At 35.9% G+C, this 13,249-nt stretch overlaps 1 protein-coding gene across 17 annotated transcripts in view; it reads right to left on the bottom strand.

Moving 5' to 3' along the window:
- Positions 1–13,249, bottom strand: part of ERC2 (ELKS/RAB6-interacting/CAST family member 2) — a 404,176-nt gene that overhangs the window by 244,434 nt on the left and 146,493 nt on the right. For 6 of the 17 annotated variants that reach the window (XR_012057919.1, XR_003962561.4, XR_003962573.4 and 3 more), the window contains 3 exons: positions 9,084–9,113; positions 8,051–8,244; positions 3,143–3,154 (listed from right to left, as the gene is read on the bottom strand). Coding sequence is in view for 1 of the 17 variants with exons in the window: in XM_030283350.4 (XP_030139210.1) it covers positions 3,143–3,154; positions 8,051–8,244; positions 9,084–9,113 (236 nt within the window). In the remaining 16 variants the exon portion in view is untranslated. Of the gene's footprint in view, positions 1–3,142; positions 3,155–8,050; positions 8,254–9,083; positions 9,114–13,249 lie in introns of all 17 variants that reach the window. The other 11 variants (XR_003962566.4, XR_003962569.4, XR_003962576.4 and 8 more) reach the window with 4 other exon arrangements.

Here is a 13,249-nt window from a genome sequence, read left to right as displayed (position 1 = left end):
GAAAGCAAACAATATGAGTGGAAGGAGTGGTTGCACCAACAGCCCAATTCCTAAATTTAGTGCCCCTGTCTCTTTTCAGTAACAGCTTTTTAAGGGCAAGCTGTGCTATCTCACAATGATTCCTCACCACACACCCCTCCACCATGCACAGGGAATCCTGACAGCATGAGCCCAGCAGTCACCAATATCCCCAGGGAGCTCTGGGGCTACTTCATGCACACGTTCAAGAGGTAGAGAAATCTGCCTCCCTGGGTGTTGCCTCTGAGGAAAACTAGTGGAGGCAGCAGGTCTGGAGAAGCATAAGAAATATCAATGTCTTCAATCAGTAATCATGAAAGGGAAGAGTAACAGCTCCTTCTGTTCTCTCTTCCCTAACACAGAGTTCTGGTGTTATATCCAACTAAATCCAAAGTTGATATTTTTCCTTCAGTGAGATTAGAGCTCTTTCCTCCTCATATCCACTTCATTCTGCATAACCATTTACTTTATGGAATACTTACCTTCCAAATCTCAAAAAAAGCAAATCAAATTACAAAATATCCTTCCTAATTTAAATAATTCCTTTCCATTTTAACCTTTGCATGGCTTTCAGCAAACTAAAAGTCCAGAAAAAGGCTGACAAGTCCAGTAGTGAGTGGGATGAAATTGAACAACAGTGCATCATCTTGTCCCAGGGCCCTCTTTGTATCTTTATTGTTCATTGCTCCCTTTTTTCCCTTAAAGTAAAATACCAAAGAAATAAGCTTTCTACTTTACTATTTCTTAAAAAATGAAATTTACAAAACTTCAAACCACACATAAAATCAGATAAATCTATATAGTCTCACCCCAATTGGTCATCTCTTTCAAAATGTTTAAATGCTAAAACATTGGTTCTGCATATGTAGCAAACAGACTAAAAGAGAATGACATGTCAGCAATCTGCCTGTTATCCAATGTGACAACTATGTTTCTCACTCAGAATAACCAGTCTCTCAGAAGAGTAATGTGTATCACAATTCTCTCAGTTTTCAGTAGTACACTATCTCCATTTCTCCAGGGACATTATCTCTGAACAACATATCCCTCTGCCCTTGGAACCATCAAACTGACATTTGACAAAACTGTGGATGGCTTGTAGGTTAAATTTAAAACTGTTGAACCTTCCCTTGCACATCTCACTGAGCTCTGGCCTCCCACGGAAACAATTAGGAAGGCCAACATCAGAGCTGGTGGGAAACTTTCTAGCATTGGTCAGTACAATTCACATGGAAAAAAATATCCATCTCCTGCTTATCTGCAGGTTGAAAAATTTGGGGACTATATAACCTGCTGTAACCAAAAGGTGTGGGGATGTCACGGTGCTGATGGCTGTACTCAGAATATTTTTATCTTTTACAGGCAGGTGCACATGAGAGCATTATGCCAATATATTTGATTTCCTTGTTTGTCATCAGTATTGATAGCCTAGCATGTTATAAAACAGATGCAGCATTTTTCTAACCATAAAAACCTCACAGGATTATGATGACTAAAATGACAGCTAAGAACATACTGATCAGCAGAAATTATGGAAATTAATAGATCTGTTTCTTAAATTAAGTTTTGACCTTAATGAAGATTCAAGCTGAGAAAACTTAACACTTCACTGAATACCCACAATAAAATCTAATCATACTCTACAACTTCTCTGGGACTCTAGGGATGGAAGTTGGCAGGGTTATGCAGACAGTTTGCTTCAACAAGGTCAGTTGGCTTTTCAGGTCAATAAAACATAACAGAAATTGCACCTCCAACTGCTGAATAAATGTTTCTGCATACCAATCACTGAATTCCAGTGAAATCAACCATAATGACAACCGTATAGCATGATGCCTTTCTTTAGGCTCTCTTGAGCTAGAGAGATTTTCAATCAATGTTGAGTATGCTCTGATAGAAATGCAAAGTGGTCACATTCAGAGAATAATTTCATCATGGTCAACTCCATAACAAATGCATTTAATTACCTTCTGGAAGAAAGAAAGATTCTGAAAATAAATTGTTGAAGTATTTTCACAGTCTGGGTGTAATAACTATCTCTTCAAGCACATAAAAATGTGACAGACAGTAAATTTAGAGTTCATCCAATTCTTTACTGCAATCGAAAAGCCTCAAATTTCAGAAACAAAACTTTTCAGCTGGGAAGTAATGTGTGATTGTGGCATGCACTAAAGCACATCAGGAGGAAAAAAAAAAGTCTCATCATCTTTTTGCAATGAGCCATCTTTAGCTGTGTTGAAGACATCCCTGTCAGACATTCTCTGACATGTCAGAATTGTGAATTGTTCTTGAAGAAGCACAAGAGAAAATATCAAAAAGATGTTTTAAGGCTTTGCTAACTTACAGTTTACAGCCACCCATAAGCATAAGAAAGAAAATTAGCATCAAGGCCTACTAAGAGAAAAACATGTCAACCAGATCAATTTTTACTCCCAACAACCACCACATGACATGTAATACTTGGTAAGTTTACTCGGAAACAGCGTGCAAAGCCAAATGCCAGCTAAACTAATCTACAACCTGGAAGAATTTAAAACACAAACCTGACTAGATGAGGTTATATACAAACACAGCATAAAAACACATACAGACAACTCCTTTACAGTTATGTGCTGGTCCAGAATCTGGCCAGCAAAAACAGCTAAAAGTTTCTGAACCACCTCATATTCTGTTTGTAAGCAGTAAAACTGGCAATGGCAAAGTATCAAGAATAGGTCTCTGATCTTCGGTATAAATCTCCCTGTACACAATTGTCACTGTTCATTACCTGCTGGGCTGGGTTATCTAACAAAAAATTATTCCCAATATTGGACTCCCTAAACAAAGATAACACAAGCAAAACCAAAAGAAGAAAACATCTTCACACAAAACAACATATTAATTGAATATGTTGTTCATAAACTTTTTTTTGTTATAGGTGTTCAAGAAAAAGATTCATTTACTGGAAAGTTTCTGGTCTAGAAATGAAATGACCAAAAACTTCACAACAGGGACAAGTAGAATAAAAACAACAAAATACAAACAGAAGTTAATAATGTGGAATCAAAACAACCAAATAAATGAAGCATCAATGAAAACTTTCATTGTGGAAGGAGCATTAAGTAGGAGAGCAGAAAATACTGACCTGGAAGTCAAGCTGGTTGGAGAAGGGATGAAAGCAGCAGTTTGGAGAAAAACAGATAGGGAGGAAGACAGCAAAAGAGAATAAAGGGAGGAACACATTAGTTCTTCAAAAATATAACAAGCAGATGTTATATTAGCAGATTATTAAAAAGAAAAAAAAAAAGGAAAGGGAAGGGAAGGAAAAGCAAGAACTAAAATGAAATTTCTGCAGAGTTACATCCTTCCTGTGCACTGAAGAAAACAAACTTCAAATCAAAAGGGTATCTTGTTGGACAAAAGGGTATCTTGGTGGACAGCAGAAAGACATCCATATTTATAACCATCCAAATTCCAAATTCACATACACACCAAATAGAACCAATAAATTGGATCAATATTGGTAGCAGTTGCTGCCCCACAAACATCTCGTCATATGCCACAAAGTCTTTAATTTGATCTGTCACAGGCTGGTGACCCTCATTCACCAAGTCTTCCAATAGAAGTCAAAGCAGCTAAACAATTTGGCAACTTGTTCAAAGATATTTAGAAGTTCACAAAGCACTGTAGCTAATAATCAAAGATGAAGATTTGATACCCCACCCCATCCACTAAATGCAGCCCCTTCCAATGCTGACAGCAAATTTTTAATTCAGTATGAAGAGAATACTTCAGCCTGAAAATACTGATTTTTTTATAACTTTATTTTTTAAAAAATACCTAACACACCCTTTTCACAAAAGTAAGGCCAAAACAATCCCCATCCAGCTAGACTAGTCCTTAAATCAGTCTTTGACACACAGCATTTTGTGCATTAAGAAAAAGGAGTATATTTAACAGCCATAAAACTTTTTTTAAAATGCAATTATTCCACATGCTGATGTTTTGTCTCTTGTGTAATGACTTGTCACTGCTGTGTAGACTTACCTTCATGAGAATTCAAATCCAAATCGATTTAGAATGAATTAATTGTAGTCTGAATACCCCAAGAGCTTGACTACACATCTATAGTTCTATAAACTCACTGCATATGAGAAGTAGATAACAAAAACAAAAAACAACTTCTTGTTTAAGAACAAAAAGGTTTGTCTCATAGTTAGTATAATATTTTTAAATGGACTTTTATATTGTTGCAATCTTTGCTGAGAAACTACACCTAGCCAAGCTAATGACCAAGTATCTCACATACCACTGGAGAAATGTGGATCCAAGATTTTGCAATATTCAGCACGTTGTCATCACTTTCTTTCTCTTTTCAGTCTAAATTTACCAATGGATAATTTATATTGTACTATGTGCCAGTGCTCTTTCACTGAAATCACTCTTCTTTCCCTGCAGTGCTTACCCCTTCCCATACTTACACAGAACAAGCATCCCTGCAGAGCTTTGTATTACCAGAGAATCAGACCACTGTTGCTTAAACTCCTCCTGTGTCATGAGCACTTCATTCCTTCTTACCAGCCCTCTCTGCACCTGTTGCCGGCTTTAATTCAACTTCCAGGCATATGACCGATGAGAAGTACACAGCAGAGTTCCACACAGAGCCTTGCCAGCACCTGATGACATTAATACCTTCCTGTCCTTACTGGAGATATTTATTCTGACATATCAGGATTCACTCCTCATTATTTAGATCTCTGCTTCATTATTTAGATGGCTTATAATGACACAGCCATAAGGAAATTCACCCAATCTTTCTTTTCCTGAACTGTATCAAGGATTATCCTTAGTTTATGTCAGCCAGCCTTACTGGTCCCAACTTCACAAACATGCATTTTATGCCACTGTATTTCACTTCATTTTGTGATTCGAACTCTCTATCACATTTCATAAACATACTTCTCATTCTAACACTATTAATAAAAGCTTTAAACTATACACTCCTTCAATCCTGACAGTTCTGTTTCAGCTGCAGCTCCCTCTCCTTGGTGAGGCTCTTTGCATTAAAACTTGAGCTGATCATTACCTTATCTGGTTTCATTTACATTATTTTTTAAAAAACTCACAAAAATAAAAACCAAAAAACCCTGAACCACATTTCCTTCATCATGAAAACCAAAAAAAATCGGCAAGCTAAATTTAACAAAAGCACATTGTACATTAAATGTAATATCTTGCATTTGATTTTAAACTTTTTCTAATTATAAACAGATAAATTGTGAAAATTGTAATAAAAGTTATCAAATAGCTTAAGTATAGTAGCAGTAGTTTCTCCTGTGTAGTAATAAGAAACTGTAAAATAAAAAGTTAATATAGGGAGAGTAATTAAAGAAACAGACCAACATGATTTTATATGAGCAATAATATTAATCTAAAGTGGTGACACACAGGAGAGTGATAGTTTCTGAGCCAAGAAAATCACATTAAAACCAAAAGAATTACCATTCATATGAAGACTTCTTCATAATTATTAATAATGTTCATCTGCCAAGTAGCACGCACTTATAAATTTAACTGCCCATATCTCAAAGCAGATATTTCTGCCTGAGTATTTGACACTTCGTGTGTCAATATTTCTGTCTAGTAGAACATTAGTATTCATCCCCTTGTTTTAATTTTTGTTTGAATTTGTAAATGATAACTTTATTACAACTATTTTTACTTTTCAAATTCATTTATACAAGCACACCTCATTATGTTGAAGAATTCCTATGTGAATATAACAGATACTGCGAGGATACCACAGCTTGCAATAGTCTAGATTATAATTTCCTCAGACATTTATACTGATATATTTTGAAAATTTATGTTGTTGCAATTATCTTGCAATGTAAAGACATTGGCATAGCAATGAACGTGAATCCCAGCAAGCCATGAATGAATAAATGCATTTTAATGTCACATTCATTTTCCTACAGGACCCCAGAGATGCCCTCACATCTGAAGTTTGAGGAAATGTCCAATATATGCTAAAGGTCCATAGCAAAGTTTAACCACCCCATCACATTCTAAGTACAGTACATTCTCTTCAAAAGTCTGTGTTCACTCAGCAGTAGCACATTATTTTCTGAGTAGTTATTTCAGGGTCAACACCTTCATCAGCAATAACAGACTAGAAATTGGTGCTCCCAAACTTCACTGCTAAGAGTATAACAAATTTGAAAAGCAAATGAATACAAAAATAGAAAATTCTCACCCATTACAGGATTCTCAGACAACAGGAACAGATTTCATGCTGACAATAGTGTACCAGTATCTCTGGACTCCTTAGTACCTTGTTTCTTTGTAATTGTTTTGTAATCAATAATTCTCAATTCAAATTAATTTACTGCTCTCTATAAATTCTTCATCTCTTTTAAAGTATTTAAATCAGTTAACATTTCCAGAAATTTGAGATCATAAGCTTCAGTACTTCATCATGACCATCCTCTAATTTTGCCATTTTAATATTCAAACTTTCAACTAATTCATGTTTGCTATCTAATAAAGGTCTTAAGATTATCCTCTCAAACACAAGATTCCTGTGCCTACTAATGAGTCTGGTGTCACACAATAATTCAGTGTTACAGTGCAAGGAGGGGATCAGTTGCTGTTTACACCTGGTGGTCACACCTGGAGTTGCTGCATTCCAAGTCTGGGTCTGTAATTGCCCCTGCACCACTGCATGGAAAAGGCAGCACTTTCTCGTCCACACAAAACCTTTAACTGTGGTGTATTTGCCTATCTGCTGCTTTAGGATTTTGGAGAGTGTAGGCAGAACTCACGGGCATGGTGCACAAAGTGACCACTCTTGATTATTCAGTTCCTCTGGGACCTCCTTTACACATTCAAATAGATGCAAACATTTGAGTATTCTAAACTCTGATGTGCTGAGAGAGACAGCTGCTAATTGAAGTTGTCCTTATGTAAACAATCAGCTCTATTTTAAATACAAATCTTCTCACTTTGAATTTGAGGTCTCCATTCTCATGACACTTAACCATTACTGAACTATACCAAATATCTGCAAAGAGTAACAAGTTTTGGCAGCAGGTAGCTGTGAAGGTTTCTAAGTCATCCTCAGTAAAAGGTGCTCTCCACATCCTTCTTTTCATGCTGGCTGTTTCTGCCCCCCAAGCATTTCTGACACATTCCTCTCTTTCATAGTAATGCTCCCTTAATGGGTGCTTTCTCTTGACTGGAACTATAGCAATGATCACAAAAATGAAATCACTTAAACTTCTTTTTGGAACCATGAAACAGTTTTCTTCGGATTTGATCACAATGAAAAAATTATATAAATTATTTGAAAACATAGAATTCCTTCTTTCATTAAAGCAAGAGTGCCTAATTAAAGGAAGAGAACAAAGAAAACAGACCAATCAAATAAATAGCAGGACCTCATACAGGAGAAGGTTCCAAGATCTATTTAATTACAAAGGGCATCAGGCAAATTCCCAAACTCTCCTCTCCTCATTATGGAAAGTCTCTACAATCTTCCCAGAAACAAGACAATCACTGCCTGGTCAACATCAGAAAATATTCTTTTGAAGCAAACAAAGACTATGGGAACACCGAAAAATAGTTACAACTATTATTAAATAGTCGTGAGATGGGTCAGAAATACTTACCAATACTTTTTATGACCTCTGAGAATGACTGATGGATGTTCACACTTGAAGAAACATGTGGGGGCAGGTTTGATTAACCAGTCACTAAAAAGACAGGCTTGTTCCCCAGTAAGTTTTTTTGGGGGGGGTTGCTGTGCCTGTAAATTGCACATGCCATTTCCTGTACATGCTTGTTTTATGAAGAGTATTAAAAAATGGAAACCTTAAATTTTTCTAAAGTCAGCTGACAGGAGATGCAGTTCTCAAGTAGCCCTTTTTTGTTCTTTTACTAAGCATAACAAATATTCTCTTAAAAAACATACTCCACTTGTAACTTCTCTGCTTCTGAAATGAAGATCAAGTAAGCAAATATGCTACTCAATGTAAGACAATACAAAAATTACCTTTCTAACTCAGCAATTTTCTTATCTTTGTCATTCTTCTCATTCTCTACTTCCTTGAGTATTTCTAGAAGTCTGTCAACCTCAGCCTGAGCTTTGCCACATTCTTCTCTATAGTACGAGGCCTCCTTGTCAAGCTGCTTCATTCTGTCTGCAAATTCTGGATTCATCCGTGCCTCCTCTTCAGCTTCATGAGCCTTCAGAATCAATATTTCAAAACAGATAAGGATGACAATAACTTAAATAGCTTTAAGAGCTTTACTTCTTCAGTCTTGGAGTTCAAGTTTACATTAAAAAGGATTATGGGTATTCCTGTCTGATGCATTATAGAAAGAAACAAAAGTATCTACATAGTCAAATACTGTTGTCCTGAAAGGGGAGGGGATTTATTAAGGGGGTTTTTACATATTGAAGTGACCCCCCCTTAAACATGGGGTTTTTTTTCAAATTTAACAAAAACTCACCTTGTAATTCATTCAATTCAGTGTATTTTGAATATATAGGCAATTTCTTTAAAAATCATGTCCTCTTTCCCTATATATAAACACATACACTTCATCTATGTATAAATATACAAACACAGATACATATATACATGTTGTATATATCTGTATCTCCAGATGTCTCAAATGCAGTTTGATACAAAGAATTTAAAGGAAAGAAATTGTTTTTAATGCAGAGGTGATCTTAAAAGATAAACCAATAAGCTAAGAAACTGCGTTCAGCAGACATCTTACCCAATAATCCTTTTTATCCTATCATTAATACTTAACCTGAAACATCAGAGGAACAAGCCCATTGGTGAAAACAGCACAAACCTGGCAAACACATGCATGGATGGGTGGGAGTTTCACAGACAAGAGAGAAGGCAATGAAAACAACAACAGTGCAGAGCCCAGTCCAGCTCCCATCAAACCTAATGGCAAAACCCCATTAACTTCAATGGGAGCACGACCTGGCACCGAGTGCTTTCAACTGTTGGCTGCAATAATCACAGACAGATGGAAACAACGATGCACTGCAATGCTTAGCCTACCCCTTGCTTCCCATTATTCCTAATTGGCATCTTGAAAGAGCAGGCAAGGAAAAAAGAAGTAGTTTAAGGCAGTGCACATTAAACATAGAAAATTCAGGTAACATACAGGATTTTTTACAGAAATTCACGGTATTTAGAACTGAAGGTCCTCCAACTATCTTAGTATGCAGAGAAGACATGGACTTACTTAGCCTTCTTAATTTCAGGGAATGGACAATGCAAGCAAGCAATGAAAGAAATGCAGATCAAAATGAAGCATGCATGTTTGGGAAAGAATTAATATAAACTACAGGTACTAGAAGGTACATATTCTTTGCAATGGTTAAAATTTTCTGTATAAATAAAGAACAAGTCTGAGTTTACTATAAATAAAACAAAAAATTGAAATTAGTAGGGAAAAAACTTAGGGGGTTTGCATGTAACATATCATTTAAGCATGAGGATAATAAGAAACAGATAGTAGATTTGAAGTGTTATTTATCCTACTTGGAGGTTTTTATTCAGAAGAAATATTTCATCACCAAAAGAAGTCAAGGGAATGACACGAGGAGCCTAATAAACCTACTGACCTTTCTCTTTCAAACCTCTGTTTTAATACATGCTCCAGTCCCGAATTCCATGCAGATATAAGACTTTTTAAACCCAGAACTCGTTTCAAGGTAACATTCAAGGAGTATCTTGATTTTACTGTTTGAGTGAGATGTCAGCAACAGATTCCTTTCACGCTCATAATCTTCCTTAATGATAAACTTGTATTTATTTTATGCCAGTTGTTAATTGTATCAAGAAATTTACTTTCAACTAGCTTTGTCATTTTTGAAGTCAATGTAATACTCAGACTAAAGGCCAATTACCTGAGAAAACACTTTGTCCATCAACCCTATTACAATATTATACACTTTTTTATCATTACGTAATTTTGCAAGGAGGCATTTAAATTCCATAGGTAAATTCACTCTAGAAAAAGAAATATAACCCAACTCCCACCTTCAAGATACTAAGAAACTTATGCAAAAAGCATATTTTTCCCTAGTCTTCAGATTTCTCCTCCTCTCCCAAGGGTAAATCCAGAATTTCACAGTTCCTCTCTAAATGCTATTGCTCTTTCATGTAACTCCCTGTCACCTTTCTGTCCTTTCCCTTTACTTTGGTACAAAATTAATTACATGCCAGCCTTGCTTCCATGGTTTCATAGAGAGGGAAAAGACTCACTTTCCTTCCTCTAACTAGTCTTCACTTTAGCATAAAGTTAAGCCTCAGCTTCAGCCCAAATTTTTCTCCCCATGTACCTCTATCTTTCTCTTATCCCAGAGCAAGAAGCAATGGAGATGAAGGAGAGAAGCCTGTCTCTTTTTTATGTTTCATTGCCACACTGCACTTTCTGCAAAGAAAATGCATAACCGGGCAAGAACACCACCAATGCAGAGCTGCCAAATGTTCTACTACCATGGAGTATTCCTGTCACACAGCAGCTCAGAAATGTACTGAAAAAATTACCTACTGCACAGCTGATAAGCAAATCACCTCCTGAAATAATAAATGTATTCCTCACTTTAGCCCTTTAAATCACTGCTCAACAGCATGCTAAGGAAATCAACATTAAGGTGCAAAAATTTTCAGTTCTTGTGTTTTCTGTGGTACTCATGATATTCCATATTTGTGGGCTGTGGTTTTGGAAAATTCTGCAGCACAAACTGGGACACTGCATTTCCCCATCATGAAGTGGAACTTCTAAGGTATGATTAAATGTGATTAAGCATCCAACCAATGCCACATATAAATCAATGTAAGCATTAAGTTACTACAAGGTTGGTCTTAAAAATAAAAGAAAAAAAATAAAACCAGCATTGCAAACCACCAATTTAGCCAATTGCCTCTACTTTTCAAAGCACTTGGAGAATCTTTTTTGGACTATTGGCAGGAACCAGATTTCTACAAGGGTATTGCCCAAATGAAGAAGTAAAGGAAAGTTAGTTAAAAAGGGAGAGCAAGAACAATAAAAATTTTTTACAAAGAGCTTTCTGCAGGTGGTACTTTAACCTGCAAATCCCCTTAAGGGAATCTTCACATTGTAAACAAAGATGCTGATACCAGAAAACAGCAAAACAGAATCCATCTGACATCGCCAGGACAAAGGCATAGAATTATTTATAAGGCCCCATTTTATTTTATGGCTTTGAAAGATGTGTTTGAATGTGAACTAGGCACCTTTCTGAATTTGTTGTGTACAGATCAGGGGTGATTTGTTGACAGATGGAACTTGACTTTTGAGGTCAAACAGTAGGCCCAAAGGAGTTAAAAGGCTGCTCGGTTGATATTGACCCTGCTCCTGCCAGGACAGGGCAGATTTCTGTGGCTTTTTTTAGGCTATAGACTGAACTGTTGGATCTAGTTCTAGACAGAAGCTGTGTGAATCACATGAATCAGAAAGTCCCTGACTATTTCTCCTGTCCTCTCCTTTTCCTGTTTAATTCCTGTCCACTGTTTACTCCCTAAGTTCTCTGTTACCTTGGAAAACACATTTTCTGTTTCTATGGGACTTGAGACCATGTGGGACTGGTCAATGTGTATTTTTCAGCCTTCTTAAATCTGTACCTGCAAATGATAACCCTTGTGTGTGCAGATGAGCTTAATTTCAAACTAACCCACTCGCTTTATTATGCTATTTCTGCCAATATTATGACTGTGATGTTGTATATTATTTTTACAACTTAACAAAAATAGCATATCACTCTACCATTAGAATGTCACAAATTTTTACATTAATTATACATCTGTTCTGATCTTTGCTTCATAAGCACTGCAAATGGTTTAGAAGAAAAGTAACATTTCCTCATGTAAACCACAAATTTCCTACAGAAATATCATAACAGTGTGGCACAGACATGCAACATGAATTATTTAGGCTATTAAAGTCTTATGCTACAGTCATGCATGTATTATTCTGCATAATATAAATGGATGGATAGATAAGTATTTCATTTTTAAAGCTTCAGACACAAACATACACAGAAATCAAGTGGGTACTTAAAATTAAAAAAAAAAGAAAAGGAACAGCAGAATTTACATGCAAGATATTTATTACTTTCTAAGATCCTTCAAATTTTGTTACTTTCAAGAATAAATGGGGAAAAAAAGATTGTTGTCACATGAATTTTCTTGTCTCCTTAAAATTCAGGAGGTTTACATTTAACTTTAGGGACTGCTCTAAGTAATTTATAGTGTATTCTGCAAGTAGCTTAAATTTTAATCTGACATTTATCTTATAGAAGATCGTGGAAAATTTAATCTTTAATATTCAGAAAAAGGTTCACCTGAACTCCAGACTCAGTACAGCATGATATTTTCATGACAGCACAAAGTCAATAATTCAATTTCTTACAATCAATTTTGCATAAAATCTCACTGGGTGTTTCAAAAAGTTCACCTTTAAAGCATAAAGAAATGTATGTCCAATTCTATTTACAACTTATATATGTAGAATAAGGAAGCAGGTAAGCAAGAGAAGTTTATTTTTAAAAAATCATCTTGTAAGTACAGTACAATTGCCTGGTGTCAAAGGAAAAGGATCTTACATCCAATTGCTTTGCAACTTCCAACAGGCTGTCCTTTTGAAAATTAACCCCATAAAGGCAGAAAAAACAGTTAAGAAAAGGACTGACTTTGGAATATTGCGCACAAACAGATTAGGAAGTAACAAATGAATTCTATACAGCAGAATTACTAATACTGAGCTAATACCTGGCCAGTATTTATGAAAACCAAGCTAAAAACTAACAATAAAAAGACTCCAGTCTGAAAAGACACAAACAGGAGCAGGGCAAATGACATTAATAGAAATGTAACTACCACAGAAGTGACCCAAGATGATAGAGAAAAAAGGAGTTTATCACTGAAAAGGACAAGCTCTTTCTCCAGCTGTGCCAGAGGGTAAAGGTGATAATATCAGGTCTAATGCTGTTGTGCTGAAATTTATGACTGAATTCTAAACACAGTTCACCAATAACTTTAAAAGTAAATACAGCACATTCTGTGGGACTCTCTTTTCCCATACAAAAGTCATGACACATCTATTACATGGTTGGAACTACAAAACCTAACCATAATAAATCCCAAAGCTGGAATTCTGGTCCACGGACACTCATGCCAAAGCTCCCATTGACTTC

This window comes from Taeniopygia guttata, chromosome 12 (assembly GCF_048771995.1).
Source record: "Taeniopygia guttata chromosome 12, bTaeGut7.mat, whole genome shotgun sequence".
In the NCBI taxonomy this organism is placed as follows: Eukaryota; Metazoa; Chordata; class Aves; order Passeriformes; family Estrildidae; genus Taeniopygia; species Taeniopygia guttata.
The sequence above is the reverse complement of the archived record's forward strand: the minus strand, read 5'-3'. Positions and strand labels throughout refer to the sequence as shown.